Source organism: Balaenoptera borealis (genome assembly GCF_965194805.1).
Source record: "Balaenoptera borealis genome assembly, chromosome: 1".
In the NCBI taxonomy this organism is placed as follows: domain Eukaryota; kingdom Metazoa; phylum Chordata; class Mammalia; order Artiodactyla; family Balaenopteridae; genus Balaenoptera; species Balaenoptera borealis.
Genome location: NC_138860.1, coordinates 125,893,450 through 125,921,274, shown reverse-complemented (window position 1 = coordinate 125,921,274; position 27,825 = coordinate 125,893,450). Strand labels below are relative to the sequence as shown.

The 27,825-nt window shown below is 37.2% G+C and overlaps 1 protein-coding gene across 2 annotated transcripts in view; it reads left to right on the top strand.

Moving 5' to 3' along the window:
* PTGFR (prostaglandin F receptor) overlaps positions 1–24,233 on the top strand; it is a 63,448-nt gene extending 39,215 nt beyond the window's left edge. For both annotated transcript variants that reach the window (XM_082355789.1, XM_082355790.1), the window contains one exon: positions 19,129–24,233. In XM_082355789.1, the coding sequence (XP_082211915.1) occupies positions 19,129–19,419 (291 nt within the window). In that variant the 3' untranslated portion in view covers positions 19,420–24,233. The remainder of the gene's footprint in view (positions 1–19,128) is intronic.
* Positions 24,234–27,825: the final 3,592 nt, after the last annotated feature.

Sequence of the window (27,825 nt, the reverse complement as noted above, 5' to 3'; positions counted from 1 at the left end):
TTTCTTTGTGACATCTTTGTCTGGGTTTGGTATCAGGGTGATGGTGGCCTCGTAGAATGAGTTTGGGAGTGTTCCTCCCTCTGCTATATTTTAGAAGAGTTTCAGAAGGATAGGTTTTAGCTCTTCTCTAAATGTTTGATAGAATTCGCCTGTGAAGCCATCTGGTCCTGGGCTTTTGTTTGTTGCAAGATTTTTAATCATACTCTCAATTTCAGTGCTTGTGATTGGTCTGTTAATACTTTCTATTTCTTCTTGGTTCAGTCTTGGAAGGTCGTGCTTTTCTAAGAAATTGTTCATTTCTTCCAGGTTGTGCATTTTATCGGCATAGAGTTGCTTTTAGTAATCTCTCATAATCCTTTGTATTTCTGCAGTGTCAGTTGTTACTTCTCCTTTTGCATTTCTCATTCTGTTGATTTGAGTCCTCTCCCTTTTTTTCTTGAAGAGTCTGGCTAATGGTTTATCAATTTTGTTTATCTTCTCAAAGAACCAGCTTTTAGTTTTATTGATCCTTGTTATTGTTTCCTTCATTTCTTTTTCATTTATTTCTTATCTAATCTTTATGATTTCTTCCCATCTGCTAACTTTGGGGGTATTTTGTTCTTCTTTCTCCAATTGCTTTAGGTGTAAGGTTATGCTGTTTATTTGAGATGTTTCTTGTTTCTTGAGGTGGGAATGTTTTGCTATAAACGTCCCTCTTAGAAGTGCTTTTGCTGCATCCGATAGGTTATGGGTCATCGTGTTTTCATTGTCATTTGTTTCTAGGTATTTCTTGAATTCCTCTTTGATTTTTTCAGTGATCTCTTGGTTATTAAGTTATGTATAGTTTAGCCTCCATGTGTTTGTATATTTTTACAGTTTTTTTTCATGTAATTGATGTGTAGTCTCATAGCATTGTTGCTGGAAAAGAAACTTGATATGATTTCAATTTTCTTAAATTTACCAACGCTTGATTTGTGACCCAAGATATGATTTATCCTGGAGAATGTTCTATGAGCACTTGAGAAGAAAGTGTATTCTGTTGTTTTTGGATGGAATGTCCGATAAATATCAATTAAGTCCATCTTGTTTGATGTGTCACTTAAAGCTTGTGTTTCCTTATTTATTTTCGTTTTGGATGATTTGTCCATTGGTGAAAGTGGGGTGTTAAATTCCCCCACTATGATTGTGTTACTGTCAATTTCCCCTTTTATGGCTGTTAACATTTGCCTCATGTATTGAGGTGCTCCTATGTTGGGTGCATAAATATTTACAGTTGTTATATCTTCTTCTTGGATTGATCCCTTGATCATTATGTAGTGTCCTTCTTTGTCTCTTGTAATAGTCTTTGTTTTAAAGTCTATTTTGTCTGATATGAGAATTGCTACTCCAGCATTCTTTCAATTTCCATTTGCATGGAATATCTTTTTCCATCCCCTCACTTTCAGTCTGTATGTGTCCCTAGGTCTGAGGTGGGTCTCTTGTTGACAGCATATATATGGGTCTTGTTTTTGTATCCATTCAGCCAGTCTGTGTCTTTTGGTGGGAGCATTTAATCCATTTACATGTAAGGTAATTATCGATATGTATGTTCCTATTACCATTTTCTTAATTGTTTTGGGTATGTTATTGTAGGTCTTTTCCTTCTCTTATGTTTCCTGCCTCGAGAAGTTCCTTTAGCATTTATTGTAAAGCTGGTTTGGTGGTGCTGAATTCTCTTAGCTTTTGCTTCTCTGTAAAGGTTTTAATTTCTCCATCGAATCTGAATGAGATCCTTGCTGGGTAGAGTAATCTTGGTTGTAGGTTTTTCTGTTTCATCACTTTAAATATGTCCTGCCACTCCCTTCTGGCTTGCAGAGTTTCTGCTGAAAGGTCAGCTGTTAACCTTATGGGTTATGTATGTTATTTGTTGTTTTTCCCTTGCTGCTTTTAATATTTCTTTGTATTGAATTTTTGATAATTTAATTATTATGTGTCTTGGCATGTTTCTTCTTGGATTTATCCTGTATGGGGCTCTCTGCACTTCCTGGACTTAACTATTTCCTTTCCCATATTAGGGAAGTTTTCAACTATAATCACTTCAAATATTTTCTCAGTCCCTTTCTTTTTCTCTTCTTCTTCCGGGACCCCTATAATTCGAATGTTTGTGCATTTAATGTTGTCCCAGAGGTCTCTGAGACTGTCCTCAATTCTTTTCATTCTTTTTTCTTTAGTCTGCCCTGAAGTAATTATTTCCACTATTTTATCTTCCAGGTCTCTTATCCGTTTTTCTGCCTCAGTTATTCTGCCATTGATTCCTTCTAGAGAATTTTTAATTTCATTTATTGTGTTGTTCATCATTGTTTGCTTGCTGTTTAGTTCTTCTATGTCCTTGTTAAACATTTCTTGTGTTTTCTCCTTTCTATTTCTATGATTTTGGATCATCTTTACTATCATTACTCTGAATTCTTTTTCAGGTAGACTGTCTATTACCTTTCATATGTTTGGTCTGGTGGGTTTTTACTTTGCTCCTTCATCTGCTGCATATCTCTTTCTCTTCTCATTTTGTTTAACTTACTGTGTTTGGCATCTCCTTTTCACAGGCTGCAGGTTCGTAGTTCCCATTGTTTTTGGTGTCTGCCCCTAGTGGCTAAGGTTGGTTCAGTGGGTTGTGTAGGCTTCCTTGTGGAGGGGACTGGTGCCTGTGTTCTGGTGGATGAGGCTGGATCTTGTCTTTCTGGCGGGGAGGATCATGTCTGGTGGTGTGTTTTGGGGTGTCTGTGACCTTATTACGATTTTAGGCAGCCTCTCTGCTGATGGGTGGGGTTGTGTTCCTCTCTTGCTAGTTGTTCGGCATAGGGTGTCCAGCACTGGAGCTTGCTGGTCATTGAGCGGAGCTGGATCTTCGTGTTGAAATGGAGATCTCTGGGACAGCTTTTGCCGTTTGATATTATGTGGAGCCAGGAGGTCTCTGGTGGACCAATGTCCTGAACTTGGCTCTCCCACCTCAGAGGCACAGGCCTGACACCCGGTTGGAGCACCAAGACCCTGTTATCCCCATTGCTCAGAAAAAAAGGGAGAAAGAAAGAAAGAAAGGAAGAAAGGAAGGAAGGAAGGAAGGGAGGAAGGAGGAAAAAATAATTAAAATAAAAAATAAAATATAATTAAAAATTAAAAAAAATAAAAAGTAATAAAAAGAAAAAAGAAAGAAGAGAGTAACCAAACCAAAAAACAAATCCACCAATGATAACAAACGCTAAAAACTATACTAAAAAAATAAAAAATAAAAAAGGACAGAAACAACCCTAGGACAAATGGTAAAAGCGAAGCTATATAGACACAATCACACAAAGAAGCATACACATACACACTCACAAAAAGAGAAAAAGAAAAAATATATATCTTTGCTCCCAAAGTCCACTGTCTCAATTTTGGGATGATTCATTGTCTATTCAGGTATTCCAGAGATGCAGGGTACATGAAGTTGATTGTGGAGATTTAATCCACTGCTCCTGAGGCTGCTGGGAGAGATTTCCCTTTCTCTTCTTTGTTCGCACAGCTCCTGGGGTTCAGCTTTGGATTTGGCCCCTCCTCTGCATATAGGTCGCCTGAGGGCATCTGTTCTTTGCTCAGACAGGACGGGGTTAAAGGAGAAGCTGATTCGGGGGCTCTGGCTCACTCAGGCTGGGGGGAGGGAGGGGTACGGATGCGGGGCGAGCCTGCGGCCACAGAGGCAGGCGTGACGTTGCACCAGCCTGAGGTGCGCCGTGCGTTCTCCTGGGGAAGTTGTCCCTGGATCATGGGACCCTGGCAGTGGCGGGCTGCACAGGCTCCCAGGAGGGGAGGTGTGGATAGTGACCTGTGCTCGCACACAGGCTTCTTGGTGGCGGCAGCAGCAGCCTTAGCGTCTCATGCCCGTCTCTGGGGTCCGCGCTGATAGCCGCGGCTTGCGCCCATCTCTGGAGCTCCTTTAAGCAGCGCTCTTAATCCCCTCTCCTTGCGCACCAGGAAACAAAGAGGGAAGAAAACGTCTCTTGCTTCTTCAGCAGGTCCAGACTTTTTCCCGGACACCCTCCCGGCTAGTTGTGGCGCACTGGTCCCTCAGGCTGTGTTCAGACAGCCAACTCCAGTCCTCTCCCTGGGATTTGACCGAAGCCCGAGCCTCAGCTCCCAGCCCCCAGCCCCCGCCCACCCGGCGGGTGAGCAGACAAGCCTCTCCTCCAGGAGAGTGCTGGTCGGCACTGATCCTCTGTGTGGGAATCTCTCCGCTTTACCCTCCGCACGCCTGTTGCTGCGCTCTCTTCCGTGGCTTCGAAGCTTCCCCCCTCTGCCACCCGCAGTCTCCACCCACAAAGGGGCTTCTAGTGTGTGGAAACCTTTCCTCCTTCACAGCTCCCTTCCACTGGTGCAGGTCCCGTCCCTATTCTTTTGTCTCTGTTTTTTCTTTTTTCTTTTGCCCTACCCAGGTACGTGGGGAGTTTCTTGCCTTTTGGGAGGTCTGAGGTCTTCTGCCAGCGTTCAGTAGGTGTTCTGTAGGAGTTGTTCTACATGTAGATGTACTTCTGATGTATTTGTGGGGAGGAAGGTGATGTCCACATCTTACTCCTCTGCCATCTTGAAGGTCCCCCAGTCAGTACTTTATTTCAGAAAGAACATCAACTCAACCTAATAATTGTCTATACTGCATTGTAGAGTTTTTGTTTTTATTTAAAGGTTGAATTTTTATGACTTTTAAAAAAGCTATGGGATTAAAGGTTTAAATGGTATAAATGCAGTAATTTTTCATATTGTCATAAAATGGTTTAGTTTTTAGACAATGATTGCTGGCCTCTGAGTCTTAACTGTATCTTAAACTAACCAAAGAATTTATTGTAATTTTTGATGATGATGATGATGATGATGCTAATACACCAGTAAATGACAGCCTTTCTGAGGTCTTAAGGAAGTGATGATTAATGGAATGCAAAAATGTCATTTTAATTGCATTCCCAAAATCATGCCAAAGAGACACATCAATGACATGCTTATGCCAAACTTTTAAGGTCTAAGTTTACCACTTCAAATAACTGAGTCTCTTACCTAAAATAAAATAAAATAATAAAATAAATTTTAAAAGATCCCCTTTCCCCAAACCCTACAACCCATTAATTTTGCTTCTATTGGATGTTGAACATAAAAGTATCATGAACTTGATGAATGTTGGCTATTCATTTATTTATGATATGATGCGGCCATTGCAGCAAATTGGGATGGTTTTCTGCATTACTGAGAAGACTGTATACCAGTTCACAGTTAGGCACTCACTATGTGCCCAGCACACTGTAAAATAAGAGTCATGGTTTGTGGCCTCCACGGACCATAAAATTTCTTCTCATTCATTCTTTCATTTGGTATTTATTGAGCACCTGTTGTGTACCACACACTGAACAAGGCACTTGGGATAAAGGAGTCCACAAGACAAAGTCTTTTTCTTGATAGAATTTACTGTTTATTGGAGTCATGATATGTGCTTCTGAAACAGTTGAAAATTGGGTAATACATAACAAAGTGTGACGAGAAAGAACCATGTGGAGTATAATGATTGCACTAGATTGTTTCATAGAGGAAACAGATTTGGAACAGAGCTTTATGGCTAAGTGTTGAAAATCACATGGGAGAGAGTGAATTTGTTTGGATTTAGGCCAGTAGACTGTTGTCTAGAGAATGCTAGTGTATACACTGACTTACAACTAAGGAAGATGAATTTCAGTTTGCTACTTAGATACCCCAAAGGAAAATTAAAAGTGTAACTACATTACTCCAGAGAATTAAGTTCAGAAAGTAAAAAAAGAAATCTCATTGATTAACGAGTTGTCTTATCTTGGTGACCAAACAACAAGATTGACTCAAGTGCTGCCATGAAATGGAATTATTTTTAATTAAATTGACTGGATAATCTGCAAGGTCTGATTTTTTTTCCTGACCAGAAGTATATGTTGATTTCATTTTGAACTATACTCATATTATGCTTTAGATTTAAATAGACATTGGTTATAATCCTGACCCAGACTCTACCTAGTTATGTGTTCTGTGTCTCAATTTGTTCATCTGTAAAGAGTATGTAACAAACGTACCCATAAGGTTGCTGAGAGCCTTTGCATTTGGTCTGTGGGCTTAGGTTGCCTTTTTGAATGACTGATTTTCTCTTAAAAATGGTGGATGTTTTTTCTCTTTAAAGGGACACTCATTTCATTAAAAACTCCCATTACATAATAAATGATTGTGCTAGAGCCTAGAGAAGGCTTTAGAAAATCTTTCCAAACTTCTGTAGTAATAAACCGACTTTGCCTGTAGGAAATTTCTCTTTGGAAAAACATAATGTGTTTCAAGGCAGATGTTTTACTGAAACACCTTAACATCCGTCCTGAAACACCTTACTGCTACAGTCTGCTTTTGCTATTAAAACAGTGTTGCTACTAAGTGTCCATCGACAGATGAATGGATAAAGAAGATGTGGCACATATACACAATGGAATATTACTCAGCCATAAAAAGAAACGAAATTGAGTTATTTGTAGTGAGTGGATGGATCTAGAGTCTGTCAAACAGAGCAAGTAAGTCAGAAAGAGAAAAACAAATACCGTATGCTAACACATATATATGGAATCTAAAAAAAAAAAAAAGGTTCTGAAGAACCTAAGGGCAGGACAGGAATGAAGACACAGACGTATAGAATGGAGTTGAGGACACGGGGAGTGGGAAGGGTAATCTGGGACGAAGTGAGAGAGTGGCATGGACATATATAACACTACCAAATGTAAAATACACAGCTAGTGGGAAGCAGCCACATAGCACAGGGAGATCGGTGCTTTGTGACCACCTAGAGGGGTGGGATAGGGAGGATGGGAGAGAGATGCAAGAGGGAGGAGATATGGGGATATATGTATATGTATAGCTGATTCACTTTGTTATAAAGCAGAAACTAACATACCATTGTGAAGCAATTATACCCCAATAAAGATGTTTAAAAAAAAAAGTGTTGCCAGCAGTCAAAGTAGTCTTTTATTCCCAAAACAGTGCACCTCCAATACAATTGATTTCCAACTAGTTGTTCTCTCTTTAAATCATATGTGAGTTGTTAATAATTATCTTAGTCATGACATTTTAGATAAACATTTCTTGATTAGGATGAAAACATCTTATGCATCTCTCATTGCTAATGTTTAGAGCATAACCAATATTTCTTTAGCCTAACTATGGGTTTAAGGTAGACAATCATAGCTAGAAAAACCCAGAGTTTACAATACTGCTAAAAGCATAATTCAAAGTAAAATGCCTCAAATCACTTTTATAACTAGGACATATAAAGAAACATACATATTTTCATACACATTTTCTTTTTCTAAGACCTAACATTTTTTCCTACCGATTTTTTATTTTCAGTGTTGCCTGAGAACAGAAATGATTGACTAAGGATAACAATTAGAAGTGTGGATTAAAAAAGTAATTAAAAAAAGGATCCAAAACAGTATTTGAAGACCAGTCAAAAGGATGAGAGGAAAAAGACTAATAAAATGATAATCATGCCATTTATCATGGGGTAGATAAGAAGAAAAAAAAAAAAAAAAAACGATGCTGAGCTTTGTCTATTCTATCACTTTACATCTATTAGTTAATATTAAAAAAAATACCTTTCCCTTCTGGATAAATAGCTCTCCTCTGCCCTTGCAGCTTTTTGACAACCGTCCTTCTGAGCCTCAGTTGGTACCCAACTCATGTGACTTACCTGTTAGTTACATCTGTTGTTATGGCACAAGAGATTTGGAGCAATACATTTATAAGCATATGTTCCCGATTTAAATAAAAGTTACTAGTGAAAGTATATTAAAAGAAATACCAGGTGAGAGAGTGCTAGAATCAGACAGAAAGACAACTAGACATCGGCAGACAGAAATAGAAACCTACAGATTTAAAAATGAGACCTACCAACGCCAGGGAGACCAGTACATGAATCCTTATTCACCATCTCCTGCTCCTCAAATCCTGACTCCACCACATTTTAGTTGGGTGACCTGGGGCGAATTACCTAACTTCTCAGTGCTTCAGTTCCTTCATCTTAATATAGGGATAATACTGCTTTCCTCAAAGAGTTAACAGGTTTAAAAATGATATTAGGTATAAAGTGTTAAAACAGTGCCTGGAACATAGTGACTATTCACTAAATGTTAATGTTATTTTCTTTTTATCATCTTCTTGTTCATGAATGTAACATAGCACTACTGGTCTCATTACTGGGAATGGTAAAGATCACAGGCTTAGAAGCCAGATAGCCTTGGATTTAAATCCTGCCTCTGTCATTTACCAGCAGTGCAAACTTGGGCAAGTTCATGTCTTTGTGATCTGCAGTATCAGAAAAATAGTAACTACCATTGGGAGTTTTGTTAATATATATCAAGTGCCAACATGACTTTTCCTTTCCCTTTCTACCCTCCATTGAAGACAGATTGGGGTAAAGGAATTCCACTATTCCTACTAGGCCCAAGCCACCTTAGTGGGCCTGGTCTTCCTGTACCACTCTTGTGACTGGAGGTGTCAGACACTGAAAGGAATATCCAATGGCCAGCACAGTAATTCCTTTGGAATTACTGTTTGCATTATGTTTTGATTTGGTTCAAATTCAAAAACTTTAAAAAGGTAAGTCTCTCTCACTCTTGTCCCATCCCTGACAGGCAACCACTAATATGAGTTTCTTATTTATTCTTCCAAAGACATTTTATGAATATGCAGGTAAACATAAATATATGTATACATTATTTTCCCCTTCATACAAAATGTAATATATGCTTTCCTGTACCTTGCTTTTTTACCCTTAACAATGTGCCATGGAGACAGCCCTATTAGAATATATCAAGAGTGTCTCACATCTTTTTTTTTTTTCTTACAGTACTTTCTTGTATAGATATACGTTTCTTTTTTGTTTGTATTTTTGGCTTTTATTTACTGATTTAAATTGAAGTATAGTCGATTTACAATATTTCAGGTGTACAGCAAAGTGATTCAGTTATATATTTTTATATATATTCTTTTTTCAGATTCTTTTCCATTATAGGTTATTACGAGATATTGAATATAGTTCCTTGTGCTATACAGTAGGTCCTTGTTGTTTATCTATTTTATGTATAGTAGTGTGTATCTCTTAACCCTAAATTCCCTATTTATCCCTCTCCCCCTTTCCCCTTTAATAACTGTAAGTTTTCTATGTCTGTGATTCTATTTCTGTTCTGTAAATAAGTTCTTTTGTATCATCGTTTTAGATACATATAAGTGCTATCATATGATATTTGTCTTTCTCTGTCTGACTTACTTCACTTAGTATGATAATCGGCACAAGCTTTTTAACCTCTAAGACAGAGAAGTCTCTGTTGTAGCACCTTGAATGCACCCATTCCCCCTGCCTCCCATTTCCAAGCTCCCAAGTCCTTCTGGGATCTGGCCAGTGGAAATCTCTGCATCTGTATCTCTCCTCTTCACTCTCCCATATCATTCTCAGTTTTGACCAGAGACTATGACCCTTCCCTAAGGACAGGAAAGATTTCTGGAGAGATGTTTGATTTCTAACCTTAAAAAAATTAAATATTTAAAACTCAGTGTAACTAACAAGTTCCCTTTAAGTAAATAAGCACTTTTGGGCAGACTAAAATTTAATGGTCTCAAATATCTGAGGCATTCCTTGAAACACATGTCCACATAAGTTTTCTTTTATGTCTGTTGTTTTTCACCTTGAATCCTTGACTTGGATCTGTGGTTGTCAGGCCTGCTTTCTGCTTAAATCTCTGAACTTCTGTTCTTGAAATTGCCTGTTTCTTCTTGTCTTTCTCACCTAAGCTGTGGGAGTCTTTTCCCTATTCTCCTGTGTAAGGTGGAGGAGAAGGATTTGAGAAAGTGAAAGACATAATTGCTATCCTCAAGGCACTTACAATAAAATTGAAGGACTATTACACATATACTGACATTATCTCATTATATTTTTCATATTACACTGATACTATGTCTGTCAATGCTCATGAAGTGGTGCCAAGCATGATGGGAATGTATTTAGAATGAGAGAATACCAAGCTATAGAGAGCTTAGGGAAGGCTTCCTGGAGAAGATGGGGTAGGAAGGATAGAAGGATAGGTCATTCCCAGTGAGGGAAGGACAGGAAAATGACATGTTTTTGGCATTTATGAAATATTTGATAAAAGAATAAAGAAGTTGAAATAAGATAAATGAATAAATTAAAAAGTTGTGTCTGGAAGACCAGTTAAGAGCCTGTAATATAATGTTCTGGTTTTTAAGTGATAAGACACTGAAGAGGGAGCAGGATGTGGGTTTGAGGGACATCATCAAAGTGGATCAAAGAGCGTATGCATTGGTGCTGCCTCAGGTTTGACATATGAGGCTCTGGAACTGGATGTTTATACCATGAAGTAAATCCACTGACAGAGTCATAAATCTGTGACTCTAACTCTGCATATATTTAGATGTATGAATATATTGATGCATATTTATATATTCATATATCTAAGTGTGAATAATTTGGAAACAAGCAGGGAAAAGTGAAGGTTATCTTACTCTACATATTCACTAAGAGTACAATTAATAAGTAAGAAGCTTATTTCCTGTAATGTGCTAGGAGTTAGGATCCATTCATAGGCTGCATGCCAAGGAGAAACTAGCTGACATACTCCTGGAAGCACAGGTAGGTAGTTTGTCCAGATCACAGGAAATGATTGTTCCGTTGAGCTTTGTACTTACTGGACCATTTACAGAATGTTAATTTTATTTCTGACCAGTGCAATTTTTAAAAGGAAGAATGAAACTAGGGTATAAGAGGTAGACAGCCAGGAGTTTGCAAACTGTGTTGTATGGAGAGCAGTTGAAGAAATGAAGAAAATATAAGACCAGCGTTATCTTTAAAGTATGTGAAAGGCTGACATTAAACAAGTGCACTTATGCCATGACGCTCCGGAGAGGAAAAAATAAGATACATAGAATAAATTTTAGCTTGTGATAATAGAGAATGTTCAACAACTCACACAGGTAAAATGGCAGAGATTCTTTCATGAGTAGTGCTGAGTCTTTCCCTCTAGTTACTTAAGGACACCTGCAAGGAATTTGTGCTTTGTGGAGAAGACTGGACTAGATAAAGGAAACTTTCTTCTGTTCACTAAGATTTTGTGATTCTGTCTTCTTAGGTGAAGTGATGTAGACAGGTCCATGTGTACGTAATAAGTGAAGCACATTTTGTTTTCCCTTCTCTCAGGATCAATTAAATTATATTTTTGCTTTCTTTGAAACACGAATGTAGGTCTTAGTGGTAGTGATCACAAAAACACATAATCATTTACTGTAGCTCATGACTAGATTTGGGCCGAGAAACTTTAGCATAGTTCCTCGGACCCCTCTGACTCAGAGACATCAATCCTAACCCTTGTTTTATGGCCTCTGCCTTATTCTTGGCCTCTCACAGGGGCAAGTTGGATATATCTGTGTTAATCTGAAGGGAAAAAGAGAAGGGCTTCTTCAGGCATTTTTACAACTGGAGCAGGGCTTCAATCCTGCAAGGCTGTCTTCTTCCATCCCCACCACTGCCTCGGGGTGGAAGGAGAGGTGGGCTGGAGCAGCAGGTTCCAGGGGCCGCCTTCTCTAGGCCTGGTTGCAGTGAGAGCTCTGTGCCCTCAGGCGTGTCTCTCTCAGTGTCTCCCACTCCCTAGGAAGCTTTGTTTACTCTCCTGAGTGAAGTTTGGTAAGAATATTGAGCAAGTAAATTGCAGGGCCCTTAGGCAGTCTGGTGTAGTAATTAGAAGGGACAGGCCCTGGACATGCTTTCATTCAGGTTTATTTGACCTAATACATAAAAAGAGCTTTCCTAGCACAGGGCAGTACTCAGTTCTAATTTTAGTTGTTATTATTCGTGGCTGTATCTCTCACTCGTAGGTGGCATAGCATGTTGCTCTGGTTTACAGGAGACTTTCTGCCTTTCCCATGATTTAGGATCCCATAACTGCCAGGAGGACCAGTTCTTATGGCCTGATGCTGGCCTGTGTTTTGATGGTGGTCCAGTTCTATGATAGAGTCTGCAGTTGTAATAAAGATGTTCTCTTAACTGTATAGTTTGTTCTCATTCATTTATGAGTAAGTTTCTCTCATTGTAGCTCAATACAATCTCTATTTGGTGTGTAGAACATATCTTTTGATTGTATTCATTTCACATTTCCTGTATTTTTTTCCTTAAAGAAATCACATGTGATATATATGTGTGTGTGTGTGTGTGTATAAACATTTTATTTATTTAAAATTTTTGTTATATTTTGTATTCTGGGGTAAATGACTGTATTTTATTCCTTTGAAAAGTGTCAGAAAAAAAAAATACAACTTTTTTTTTTTTTTGGTAAGGCCTAGCAGCAGGGGACCACGTGGACGATTATTCCTAGGAGTTCTGGCATAAATTTTCCCTCTAAACAGACTCAAAAAAAGTGCAGGCCTGGGAGAAGATACTGGAATGGAAAATGAAAATACACGGATTCTACAAATGAACCTTCTCTAGAAAGATTAATATTTTGTTTTTTCAAGTATTATACTTTTTTTCTTCTCTATGTACTGTTCAGTTGAAAATTTTTCCCGCTCTTCATTTTGCACCTGATTTCCTCAGCTGGCATGAAGCAGCAAAGATGCATACAAAATATTATGATTTAGGACAGTCCCATTCTAGGGGGAGCTATCTTGATATAGCATGCCCTGTTTTCTCACTTCTTTGCAACTGTCAATGTCTTTAGGCAGAGACAAAAATGCACTGTCAATCAGACCACTGGTTAATCCTCTATCAAATCAAACAGAAAAAAAATTTATTGTACAAGTGTTTGTATTTTGCAGCACTGATGTATACTTTAGGGGTACACAACATTTCACAGCTGTTCTAGAGTTGTGGTATAAGAAATACCACACGTTTTTGTCCGTTTCTCCCTGCACTATAATATTTCTGTCTTACTTATCTCTGAATCATTCACCATGTGCAAATACTGTCTTAATTTTAATGAGTATTCAATAAATAGGAAATGACTGAAATATTACCTTCTATATTCAACAATGTAGAAGTTTATAAAATTCAGGTATGGGAAAAGTTCATAGTTGAAAGATGTATCCTGTTAGAGCCTCTACATTACAATTTGTTACTTTAAAAAAAAATCTATTATTTGGGAATTACACTAGAGTAAGTTTTTTTCTCAAGGTTCTTGTAGTCACTGTTGCAGAGGTTAAAATATTCTATTTTAAGAATAAATGCCACAGAGTTAAATCACCACAAATATATTCAACTCTAAAAGTCACCTGTTGCATTGAGATGGATTCAGTGATTTATATAATGTACCTTTTCCAAAATTGCCATTAAGGCAATTTAAATGAACATGAAATGAAATTAAATGAAATTTCTAATTTGCAATACTCATAGGTGCTGTGACATTTAAAAATCATTCATCTATACCTGGTTCTTTACTCACTAGTTATCCAAATGAACACATAGATTGAACTTCTCAGACTTGGAGGTGTAATGAAATGGTTCCTTGGTAAAGCTTCCAGATGGACCACTGTCATCATCTGGTAAGACTGGACTGTAATCGCATAATCACAATTAGCCCCCATCTCTGTGGTTATTCAAGTGCCAACCCTAAAGATCAGTCTCTGGATGACAATGCTATGAGGGACAAGAACTTGCAAATCAGTGAACTGTACTTCTGTGTATGCTTTCAGCCCCTAAAGAAAGTGTCCCCGAACTAAGTCTTTTATGATGACAGAAAGGAGGACAGGAATGGTCTGCTTCTTGGAATAAGAAAGCTATGTGTGAAAGTACCTGCTTTCGTGACTAGATGAGAACCATGTATAGTTGTCATAGACATTGTTCATATGAAAATAGATGTTAATAAAATGCTAGAAAATGGCTTGGTATCTAAGGAAGTTGGACATTCTACCAGAAATGGTTTTTTGATTATGTATTCATTTAAATTTCCTTAAAAAAATGGTGCCAAGGAGAAATACAGACAAACTCTAGCAGAAACAAAATTCAAAATTAGTCAAGTCTGAATAAATGAAGTTTTGATGTACTAGAAAAATTGCAAAAACTCATCATTTTAATTACTGCATCTGTGATCATGTACCAGCAAATAGCTCTGCCTGTGGTACCTTTTATATGTCTTTATTATATTACTTACAAATTATAATTGTTTGCCTTCTCATCAGTCTCTCATCATAGGGACTTCATTCATTTAATTCATTCAACAAATACTGACCTGCCCTACTCTATGCCAGGTGCTGGGGATACAGCAGAGAACCAGATAAAAATACATACCTTAAAGGTGATATTTTAGTGGCAGAGACAGAAGTAAAAACTAGATAAAGAAGCAAAATATATCATATGTTGGGATTTCTCTAAATATTGTTCTTTGCATCACTAGCATCTACCACAAGGCCGGGACATAGTAGGCACTCAAACTACTCACTGCTGGCTTGATTTACTTTCGTGATTACTCAAAGGAACAGAAGTATAATTCTTGAATTTACCATTGCTTTTAATTGTGAACAGCCACTGGAGTACTGATACCAGTCAACAAATATACAGACTTAGGGTAGGGGATGATGGAGTAACTTCCAGAATAAAACTTTAGTGACCATGAGCTCTATTATCTGTGAGTAAAGTAGCCTGTTAGATTCATTAATTTGGTGACCTTAACAGTTGATATAATTGTACTATGGGGCCCAAATAAATGGAGATTTTATTGTATCATCTGTCTGTTTTGCTCTTTGCAGCTAGCAATGAACATAAACACTCTGGCCCATACACGTCTTTGATTTCATCATTTCTCTATTGTCTTAACGTTGAGTGTCTTGAGAAGTATCAGGTTAATTCATTTATTTTTTCATAGAATATCCAAACATTTGGCCTTTCCACTTCTCAGTTAGAATTCTAATCATAAACAAAGATGACCAACTGTAACCTGCCAAGGTCCAGTGGAAAATATTTTAGAAAATAACACATAATAGTTATGTGTCGGGTAGCTCTTGGAAACTAGATGAAAGGCTGCGTGTGTGATGAGAATCTGTGCATGGCTCTCTGGAATCCAAGTTCCGGTGGGCTGGCTGGAGAAGAATGCTTTCAGGGCTTGTGAGGTGACTGCTGATGGAGCCTAGGGAAAATGGTAGACACTCCTGTTCTTACCCCAACTCCCAACCTTCTACCAGGCTTATCAGGGCTGAAATTCCCCAGCAATTCTGCAGCACCTCTCTCACATACACATAGACATTCACAAATGATTAACAATAGCTCTGATTCTTTAGTACCATAGTACAAGCTTACCTTGGAGATATTGTGGGTTTGGTTCCAGACCACTGCAATAAACTGAATATCGCAATAAAATGAGTCATGAAATTATGGTTTCCCAAGGCATACAAAATTATATTTACACTATATGGTAGGCTATTAACTGTGCAATAGCATTATGTCTAACAAAACAATGTATATACCTTAATTAAAAATACTTTATTGCGAAAAAAAATGCTGACCATCATCTGACAACACAAGGTTACCACAAACCTTTAATTTGTAAGAAAAAAATGCAGTATCTGCAAAGTGCAATAAAGCAAAGCACAATAAAACAAGGTACGCCTGTATATTTCAACAAATTACATGGGAAAAAAAGATACAGATTACAAAAGCAATGCACAATCTATCTAACAAATTAGTAAATTAGAGACAAACCAAAGGAGAAAATCAAAATCTTCTGTAGTTCTACTATCTGGAGTTAACAAAGGAAAACATTGAAATACACCCCAGGTTTTTTTTCTATGCATGCACAAAATTATGTATTTTTTTTTTTCAAAATTGGGATCATACAGTGAATACAGTTTGGTAACTTGCAGGACTTCCCTGGTGGTCCAGTGGTCAAGACTCTGCTTCCGCTGCAGGGGGCATGGGTTCGATCCCTGGTTGGGGAACTAAGATGCCGCACATGTCGTACGGCAAAGTTTGGTAACTTGCTTTAAAAAAAATTAAGACTGAATCACAAACATCAGTGCTTGCATTTTTTCCCATTACATGAAATTACCATAATTTATCCTTTGTTGCATACTTGGTTGTCCTGAATTTTCAATAATATACTATTGTCAACAATATACTATGATCTTTCTTTTACATGAATATTCCACCCACATCTTTATTGGTGGGTAAGTGGTTGGTGCTTATCCCAAGCTAGGCCCTTGAGCAACCTCTCTTCCAGGTTGGGGCTGGGGGTCAAGGGAGGGATAGAGAGGGTGTGCCTGGCCACTGCCCTGGTGTTCTGGAGAGAAGCCTGTGTACTGGCTGCCCTCAGCAGAGGACTCAATGGCTTTTCACAGCTGGTGACCACACTGCTGCTTGCAGGGAGGGAGGAGAGTCAAGTCAGAGAAGTGTGTGTCATGCAATTTAGGCGTTTTTTTTTTTTTTTAATTTTTATTTTATATTGGAGTATAGTTGATTAACAATGTTGTGTTAGTTTCAGGTTGCTTCTAAACTAGGCCCAGCTGTTCCATGCAATTGCACCAAGCATCTTTGTTCCCGACTACACAAAGCCATGTCTTGGCTGGGCTCTGAGATCTTCAGGAACACACCTAGTCATTAATAGGAAATGCATTCACTTAATATTCATGAGGCAAGAGAAAGATTGATTCCTTCATTCTTGAACCAAAAAAACCCTCCCAAAACTCAGCAAATAGATTTTAAGTTCCATAAGGGCAGGAAATGTCTGCTTTGTTTGTCACTGTGTCCTCAGTGCCTAGCACATTTTCTGGCACATAGCAGATAATCAACACATATTTGATGAGTAAAGAAAAAACATGAAGTGAAAATATTGGGTTGGCCAAAAAGTTTGTTCAGGTTTTCTTGTAAGATGTTATGGAGAACCTGAACAAACTTTTGGCCAACCCAATATTTCAATCCGATAGCCAACTGGGGCTTGGCTCTGCTTTCTTCTGAGAGAAACAGGGCTCATATAGGCTTATTTCTTCAATCCTGCTGGCTAACTTGGGGAGCAGGGACATAGGACTCTGGACCTGACCCAGGTACTATTGTATGGGGACTAATTTTCTCTGTGTTGAAACTTGGCCGGCCTTATTTAGCTAGAGAATCATTAAGCCTGCACTTTGATACATTTTTCCCCTACAGAAGGACCCATAAAGGAAAGAACCATTTCCCAAAGGATCTGTGTGGACTGCAAGATCTTGTTCCTTTTAGTGGCAACAAACCACCTTGGAATCCTTTCTAGCGGATGGTATTGTGTTAAAACTTTTAGAAGCACTCTAAGCCTCAAAATATTAGACCTCTGTGATGGACGAGCAGATGTTTCTCTGATGACTAGTTGCTGTGCTTCTAGAAATAGCCTCAATGAATAAAAAATAATACAATTTTATTCATTTCAGCACTTACTAAGAACATCTTAGGTATCAGCTTTGTACCAGATATTAGAAATAAAAATAAAAAGAAGAGATGATCATAGATATACAAGATAATACATAATTATCAGGCAGTGTGGCAAGTGATACAACTGGGTATAGACAGGGTGCTGGGGCAGCACAACTTGCTAATTCATCTCGGTGAAGTCGGGGAAAGTTTCATGGAGGTGAGCCCATTTTGACATGGGGTTTGAAGGATGGGTAGGAGTTTGTCAGGCAGAGAAAGGGGGAGTAGAAGTTCAAAATGAAGAGACTTACACTAGCCAAAGTTCAGAAGGGAATGGTGCATTTGGGACAGATGAGGCCTTTACAGCGGTTGGAGCAGAGGGTGTTGGCAGGAGAGATGAGGTTATAGAGGAGGATTTCAGATGCATCATCAAGAAGGCAATTAAGGAGTTTCTAGTTTGTTGTGTAGATAATGAAGGTTTTGGTAAGGGACATTTTTCCTTCAACCATTAGTATCACCAGGCCAAATTAAGATATTTCTTCTTGATAATGATCCATCAAGAAGACCAAGAAGACTTGATTTTCTTTTCATTTGGGTTTTAGGCTTTTACATCTTCTCTTAATCCTGGTGACATAATAATCTAAGTCTCCCTTAAGTTTGCAGTTTTACCTTTTGTTCATTTATTTGTTATTTGTTTTTATATCCAAGGTGTTTTCAAAGATATCTTGTTTGCTCTGCAGTTGTTCGTTTAGAAGTTAAAGCTGGGCTCAGTGATTAGACCAGTTCTAACCTATAGCTGGGACCATTTATGGAACTTATTCTACAAAATGATCTCTTTAACATCATAAGTGGTCAGGAAATGGACACATGAGACCAAAATCTACATTGTTATTGTTAAGTCTCAATGGTAATGAAGAGGGGAACCCATTTCCTCAAAGCCCTTAGGAAATCCCATTGCATTTTGGAATATTTTAGCCAAGTTAAGGCTAGGGTAAGAGACGAAGGAAAGGAAATATGAAAGAGAAGACATTGGTATCATTGTAGTTACCAAGCAGAAAATTCTAAAAGTAACATTCCAGAACAATATAACATACCATGTGCAAATTAGTATCAGATGCTCTAAATAAATTTTTAAAAACTCTATAGTTTATCCAAACTTTAGCTTATCTATACTTTATTTGCATAAATAAACTCTAGTTTTTTCATTGAAATTTACAAATGTGTGTTGGTTTTGAATTTTCTCTTCCCAGAAGTAAGAAAAGGTCTGTTACTAGGATCAGTGTCCTCTCTTGGGTCATTCTATTTGTGCACATTTGACTTGCCAGATAAGTTATCATTTTTGTAGTTCTGATGTCAATTTGAATTCAAAGGATTCAGATGTCTTCATCAATGTTTCTGTGACTGTTCATTTCTTTTTCTCAGTATTTTGCAAAATAACATCACTTTGTGGAAAGTGAAATGAATAGCATAAAGCAGTTTGTTCAGTTAAAAAACTATAGGACTGAGCTTTGTGACCACCTAGAGGGGTGGGATAGGGAGGGTGGGAGGGAGACGCAAGAGGGAGGGGATATGGGAATATATGTATACGTATAGCTGATTCACTGTTATACAGCAGCAACTAACACAACAATGTAAAGCAATTATACTCCAGTAAAGATGTTAAAAAAACCCCACAAAACTATAGGACCGAGAAAATGTCTCTCAGCTGATTTCCGTATTTTGTTTTGCAGGTGACAATGGCCAGCATTGGAATGAATAGGCAAGATTTTATGGGTGCCTGTGAAAGAACCCTTTTTACTCTTCGAATGGCAACATGGAATCAAATCTTAGATCCCTGGGTGTATATTCTTCTACGGAAGGCTGTCCTTAAGAGTCTCTACACATTTACCAGACGCTGTTGTGGAGTACATATCATCAGCTTACATGTTTGGGAGCTCAGCTCCATTAAAAATTCCTTAAAGGTTGCTGCTATTTCTGAGTCACCAGTTACAGAGAAAGTAACTCAGCAAACAAGCACCTAGTTCAGTAGGATGGTAAATCAGTGTAGGTCTAGGACCAAATTAAGGAAAGTTTTGGCAATATTTCAGTTAATGTATAAATATAGAGAGCCTAACTGGAAAAATCAACCCTCAGCCAGATAGTCTGGGGGGCACTTTTGTCAGATTTGGCTTTCGAAATTTGTTAAATTAACTGTATAACTGCGCATTTTCACATGTTTTTGTCAACCGGAGGTAAACGTGATGAAATAATGCCACAGGAGTCAAATTGAGAACAATTTTGGGCTTATCTGTGTTATTGATGCTTTTGGAACAAGTGACTCTCTTGAAGCCTGTAGCATTTACTTGGCCTACTACCTGTGCAGTGAAATGGCTATTTGGGGGTGTCACTGCTCTATAGCAGTTCCTTATAGACTAGGCACAGTGAAGCGGAGCGCCGTCTTTTGATCTGGTCTGTTTTACCCCAGATTATGTAGCCTCAATTAGTCTGTTGTCACGTCACAGTGGATTCACTGTGGCTTTTTATAATGACTTCCACGTACGTGAGGTGTGGCTGTCAGTTTGCCTGATCTTGTGAGCCTGTTTAGAATGAGCCTATCCTTGTCATATTTGACAGATACGACTGCTTGCATTTATTATTACGGAGGTCAAGTGTTGTTTGAAGATATTCTTGTTAAGTCATAGTTTTCAACTAATCACCATTTCCTCTGAAAATTCTAGTGTATAGTCAATAATTTTTAGAGAAACAAAGGCTCTGTGAGCACGTGTATAGGTGACATGCATTATATCAGTTCCTAAGAAGCTCTGCCATGGATAATGCAAACAAGTAGAACTTAAACCCCAAGTGACAGGTGCAAAGAACATTGGCAAATGCACTTTACCTTTAGAGTCATTGACATGGTGTCATTTCTATGTCAGGGAACAAAAGAAACACAACCTCTAGAGAATAATATTCAAAGACCATCTGCAGCTAGTGTGGTTCTTTCCACTTACACACACACACATACACACACACACACTCTCACACACACACAAAGAACATCAGAAATTTCAGTTGAAGAGGGCTCCTTAAATCTGTAATGTGGCATCTTCTAAAGCCTGTGCTACCAATGCCAAGGAGAGGGTTAGCAATTAGCAGGCATTTTGAGACCCTTATAATGGCTAAGCAAGAGATCAAGGGTTGAAATCTTTCCCCAAATTTCTCAGTGATATTTTAAACTTTATCTTTGCTTGTTTGTATAACTTAACCCAAAGAATTTTAGCAATCATTCAAAATGTCATGGGTCTATCACAGCATAGGGTAGCTAGTTCTGCTTTGTAATAGGGAAATGCATTTCTGTAAAAAGAGTCCCTTCATTAACTGGGGTCTGTTTTAAAATTAATCTTCCCTGTGAGACTGATTTTAGATTCTCTAGGAAATCTGTGCAGTTCAATTAGACTTAAATTATTATTTTCACAAATTTTTGCTTTTGACTGGTAATTTACATTGGAAGTTATTGTTAACTTTGGTCAATGTTGGTAAATTCTAATGAATACATTAAAAGAAATTAAGCAAATAGCCTCAGTGAAGATTTAAAGACAACTATCTTTTTTTCCAATGAATTTAAAGTAGGGCAACATACATATACACACTGGCATATGATATTCTTAGTTTATGACCAGTAAATGATGAATCATACAAATGCAGGTCATTCTCATATATAGAGTACAGAGTAGGTGCTTGATACTTGCCAAAACTGGAAAGAATTTCTTGGTGCAAATGAGCATGGATGTGCAAAGTTTTTGTGCATTTTTAAACTGGCAACTACATACTGGTTATTTTAAGATATACATATATATATATATATATATATATATATATATATATATCTTCAGTGTATATACTTAAAAAAAAGCCATTGCAGTTTGTTATCATTGTTGTATTACATAAATGTTCTCATGTGTTTTAGGAGCACTTAGAGACTAAAAGAACTTGTAGACGGTTTAGAGGAGATATGTATTTCCTACAGTTGCTTGAGAGAGTGTTGACATATTGTGAGATGAGGCACAAGGAACCAAAGCTCCATCCTTTCTCCTCAGGCTGGGTAGCACGCTGCAGCGAACACTCCCACAGAGCCTGATCTGGGAGAGATGTGGAGGAGAAACCCTCATTCAGAGTTTTAGGCCTCTTCTCCTCGTGGCTTCTACTCAAATGACAGAATTGTTGCTCTATTGCCATGATGTCACTCTGGCCATGTGTGTCTGCATTGAGGAAATATTGTGACATGACCATGTGTGGGAGAGTATGAGCTTAGCATGCAAGATTTTGGGGAGTGACAGGGTGGTCATTCTCTGCACAACCTGGAAGGGTTATCTCTATTATCTGAGAGTAGGTTTAGGGTAACTAAATTGGTTTTATGATGCTGTTAAACTCAAAAAATAAACAGCAAAAATTGAAAAAAAAATTAGTCAAAGAATATGTGTGTTTACATTGTGTTAGGCTTTTTTGTCCACAGAAAGTGAAATAAAGTGAACACAACAATATGCATATCTGACTTAATTGTATTTCTGTTATTATATGTACTTCAGTGTAGTTTGACAATTTATTGTATAAGGAATAATAAATGGAGCATCTACCAATAATTTTCATATATTTGTTCAAAGTACTGGAAGTAAATAGTGTTCAGCAAGTTTACCAGTTTTGAAGTTTTATACTCTATTTTAAAATTTATCATTAGACCATTAGAGTAATTGAATTTCCCTTCTCATTGGATAAAGTAGTAGCTAGGCAACTTCACATGCAGTTTGATCAAATTATTTCTGGGGAATTATATTACTCTAGGCAAATTACTTGAAAATACCAGACTTTTCCTGATGTTAGTGAACTTTAAAAAAAATGAGACCAAAAAACCCCCAACAGCACATGGGTTTTCATGCTTGTGAATGCAGAGACAAGTAACGCTGATTCATAATTAGCTGTAAGTGTATCCCAAAACATCAGATTTTTTGCTGATGGATTTAACTAGATGATAGAAATATGTTCTTTAAACATTTTTTCTAAAGGCAGAAAGCTGCTTCTAACTATCTGTATTGCTGAAGTGGAAAATACTTAAAAGTTAACACACACACACACACACACACACATATATATACATAGATATATCTGTCTTGTAAAACAGATGGTCTTGTTTGATCATTTTCAGTCTTAAAATGAAAAACCTACTTTAGTTTTGTGCTAATCTGAGTTTAGAATCCAAATAAAATTATTTGTTAAATAAATAAAGTGAACTTTTTGTGAAACTTATTGCTAGCGTCACCTATATCACCATTATTGCTCTAAATTAATTGTCTAAGGTGAGAGTATAAAGGATGGGAGTGTATATTTTCCTCCTTCTTCATCTGGAGGTCAGAATATTTTACCACCTGGTAAAGAATAGTGTTGGACTTCAACTTGTTATTGACATATTTTAACAGTAGATGAAATGTGTTACGTGAATAAATGTATTTTGTTCTCTTCATACTTGTTGGATTGCATAAGAGAGTAAAGAGTGATATGTGTATTTTGTGGCTTCCATCAGTATGCAACTCATGTAATTTTAGTGCTTTGACTAGTTTAAAGCTTTAAACAAATGATTTTTAAAAAATAAACTTGGACTGATGTTTATCAAGAGTGGTTATTTTTAGGAAGATCATATCAAACTTGGAACTCTTGAACCTACCTAAACTTCCATTTTTACCTGCTATTAGATGGGAAGAATTTCAGCTTGTTTTCCATTATTACCTTTTGCTATCCCTTTCCTGTCCACTCTTCTGTGACATCTGCTTTCTTTCTTTTTCCTGTGCCTCATTTTATGTAGGTAGGTCATAATTCTGATGGGAATCTGATCATTTCCAAAACACAGTGGCGCAAGTATACCTGTGATAACAAACAACCCTCAAATCTCAGTGCCATAAACCCAGAAAGGTTTGTATCTCACCTGTGGATGCTGTCCACTCAGAAGGGGAGCTCTGTTCACTGTAACCACTCAGAGACCTCAGAGGACAAAGCAGCCATCATCTTATATGTTGCTGTCTGCAGTGCTAAAGGGAACAACAGCCTGGTGAATCATGCACTGGCTCTTAGAGCTTACACCTGGAGGTGATACATATTACTTTTGCTCACACATTTCTGGCCAAAGCAAGTAATATGGTCCCACTAACTTCAAGCGGGGCAGGTAAATGCAATACTATAAAATGTCCAGGAGGAGAACTGAAAATAATTGGTAGATAGCACTAGTGATTTCCACATTAGGTAACTTTTTTTTCATTATTGCCTTTCTAATGGCATTCAAACTGGAACCAGGTTTAAAAAAAAATTTTTTTTTTTATTTAGAAACACCGTGGGATTAAAAACATTTAGGTCTCATTCACCTAAGAATCTTGTAATCTATAAAGATAAGACAGAATGAATGCCATTATATATTCCACAAGCTTTTTGCAATTAATAGAAATTTTAGATGACAAACAAAACAAAACAAAACACCATAGAATAAAAAGAGAAAAACTTGGTTCTTAAAAATGCAGGGAGCTTGGTGGTTTGTGACCACCTAGAGGGGTGGGATAGGGAGGGTGGGAGGGAGGGAGACGCAAGAGGGAAGAGATATGGGAACATATGTATATGTATAACTGATTCACTTTGTTATAAAGCAGAAACTAACACACCATTGTAAAGCAATTATACTCCAATAAAGAAGTAAAAAAAAAAAAAAAAAAAAAAAATGCAGGCAGTGGGACCTTTCTGTACAATGCCTAAGAATAGCTTAGTTGTAACACTGTCTGAAATAGTTGCTTTTCTAATAAATGAGGATATTTGAAATTTATTTTTGCCTTTGCATTTTCAGTCTCCTTATAATTGAATATCTTGATACCTTGATATACTCTTTGCCATTGAATTTTATCAAACTGTCAGAAAACCCAAAGTAGTATAATAGCACTAGAACAAGATTAAACTACATTTCTTTTCTTTTTCTCCAAGTCTCTTCATTTTGAACCCAAACATGACAGTATATGAAATGAATCAGAAACTTGGCTAAATTTAAATCTTAGGAATCTTGAGATGTAAGTTCATATATACTAAGTGTCCTGTTCAAAGATTCTGTAGGGAGTTATTGCAAAGAATTTCCGGCAGAGCTGTCTTTCTGCCCTGCAAAAATATCAACTGAAAGTAATATGATAAAGTTATGATATGCAATTATGAAAAAGTAGTTGGAAGGTTTTTACATTATCAAAAATCTCATATTTGTTAAAGTATACTTTTTAGTTAATAATCTAGATAGTTTATGAAAGAATAATGAAAATACTGTTTTATATACATCTTATTCATAAAAAGGAAAGGTAGAATTATTGAAATCTAAAGGAACTATATTTTGGATTTGAAGTGCCCTTTACATTTTTACTTAGGATGTAAACTCAGTCTTAGAGTTTCATATTTAATTTCATTTTAATTATTTTTAATGTCTGATTGGCAAACTCCAAATTAACAAAGTGCATCCTGCTGTTACAGTGCTACCTTTCCCACGTTAAAGGAGGCAATTCAACACTAGTATACACCAACATCATCTTAGCTTTAAAAAATGAGATCATATGAGACATCTACTGTGTTCTGCACTTCTTAATTTCAATTTTCCATGTCAATATATTCAGAATACTCTTCTTTAACAGCTAAATAGTATTACATAATATAAATGTGCCATAACTTAAATAAACAATTTTCCTATTGAAGGAGAGTTGTTTTTGTTTCCAGTTATTTCCCTTTTTCAAACAATGCTATTTGGATATGCACACCTTTATAATTTGTGTGTGTGTATGTTGTGGAATTGCTGGCTTAAGACGTGCTCATTTTCAATGTTCATATGCATTGCTAAATTGTGCAGTGTGTACAGCCATTCTCGTCTAAGAGAAGATGCCTTATTCCTGACATCACCTACTGTGTATTGCAGCAATCTTTTTATTGTCACCAATCTTATTGGCAAAAATAAAGCATATTTAAGTTACCCTTTAGGTTACTTGCATTTCACTTTGCTAATGAAGATGGGCATGTTTTCATACATTTATTAGTCATTTGTGCTTCCTCTATAAATTTCCTGTGCCTGACCTTTATCCATTTTTAATACACTCATTTTTTCCTCTTGACTTGCAGGAAGACTGTGTATATTAAGGATATTATCTTTGTCAGCTTGGGCTGCTCTAATGAAGTACCATAGACTGGATGACTTAAACAACAGAAATTTATTTCTCACAGTTCTGGAGGCTGAGAAGCCCAAGATTAAGGTGTCAGTCAATTAGATAACTGGTGAGGGCTCTCTTCCTAGCCATCTTCTTGCTGTATCCTCACATGGCAGAGAGAGAGAGAGAGAGAGAGAACAAATTGTCTGGTCTCTTCTTATAAGGGCACTAATCCCATTATGAAGACCTGGCCCTCGTGACCTCATCAAAACCTAATTACCTCCCAAAGGCCCCATCTCCAAATACCATTACATTGGGGGATAGGGCTTAAACATAGGAATTTTGGGGGGTGGGCAGACACAATTCAGTCCATAGCAGGTATTAATACTTTTTTATATATGTCACAAATACTTTTCTACATATGTTACAAATACTTTTCTACCAGGCTGCCATTTTCTTCTGCATTGACGGTGTCTTTCACTATACAAGAATTTTACATTTTTACTTAGGTAGAACTAACCTTTTATGGATTCCTTCTTTTGTTTCTTGTTTAGAAAGACTTTCTGTCCTCAAAGGTTATAAATATATCCCCCATGTCATTTTCTACAATTCAAGTTTTGTTTTTTATCTTTAAATTGTGTAGTTTCCATGGAATTTATATTTTTATGTCATGTGAGATGGGTATCTAACTTTTCTTTTTAAATCCCAGATGTATAACCAATAGATCCAACATCATGCTAGCAATTTCAGAATTTTTTTTTTAAAGTTATATTCTTGAAGTCTTATCTTGGGTAGATTTCCATTAGGCTTTTTGAAATATTGCACTCAGCTCACCTGGCCTCTATTATTAACTCAGGATGGAAAACAGTTGTCTAAACCACACAAAAGTAATACTACCCTTAGTATTCAACAATACCACTAAGACCTATCACTAGTAGGACTCAGCCTTTCAATTGTTTTCCCAGTGAAGAATATAATTTTACGTAATGCCATTTTTCCTGTTTGCCATATGTTTTCTGTGACCATCAACAGTTTCCAGCTTAAGGTTAAGTGGGTTAATGAGGAGATGTATTATTTTGCTGGGGCTGTTATAACAAAGGACCACACACTGGGTGGCTTAAACAACAGAAATTTATTTCTTCACATTTCTGGAAGCTAGAAGTCTGAGATCAAGGTGTCGGGTTGATTTCTACTAACGTCTGTCTCCCTGCCTTGTAGATGGCTGTCTTTTCCCTTTATCTTCACATGGACTTTTGTCTGTGTCTAATATCCTCTTCTGATGAGGACACCTGTAATATTGGATTAGGGCCCACCTCAGAGTTCTCATTTAACCTTAATGATCCTCTTTAACCACCTTATTCTAAATTCAGCCACATTCTGAGGGACTGGGGAATTAGGACTTCAACATACGCATTTTGGAGGGACACAATTCAGCCCATAACAAGAGTATAGTCTGAGACATTAAGATAAAGTTATGGTAGATGGACCATACAAGAGTTGAATCTGTTACCTCAGGTTTATTATCCAGCGGTTCTCAAATGTTAGTATGCATCTCTTTTACATGGAGGTCTTGCTAAATCAGATTGCCAGGCCCCATCCCAGTGACTGATTCAGTAGGTCTTGGGAGGAACCACTGAATTTACATTTTTAACAAGATCCCAGGGGAAGGTCCCTAGGCAACGCTGGTCTGAGGAACACACTTTGAGAACCACTGGCCTAATCAACTAGGCTAACCAGCCACAGATGGCATGATATGAAACATACAAAGAACCATGAAGCTTTTTGACAGTGCAAAACTGTACCACTGTTTTAGTACTGGCATTTTAATTCTTTTCCTAAACACTTTTTTTTTGCTCCAACCCCAAACAAATTTGACCTGAAAAATGTAAGAACTATCCAGAAAGTGGCTAGAAGAACATGGGATAATACAGATTGACAGTAAAAATTGTATACAAAAAGACAAAGTACACCTAAGTGAGGCCACGGTTTAGATGGCTATAAATTTCTTCCTGGTGTCAAAGGAATTTTTGAGTTATGTTGTAGACTGGCAAAATTCCCATAGTCTGAAAATATTGCTTACCTTTTAATTCTAACCAAAAGCGTTTAACAAGGTTATTGGGATAAATTTTATATTTTCCTCCCCACACTTTCAGTGTTTATAATCTTCTTTGATCCTTGAGTTTTCCACTCTTGCTTGAGTCCAGTTGATCTTAAAATAATTCCCTGCTCTGGTAAAATAAATCTTCA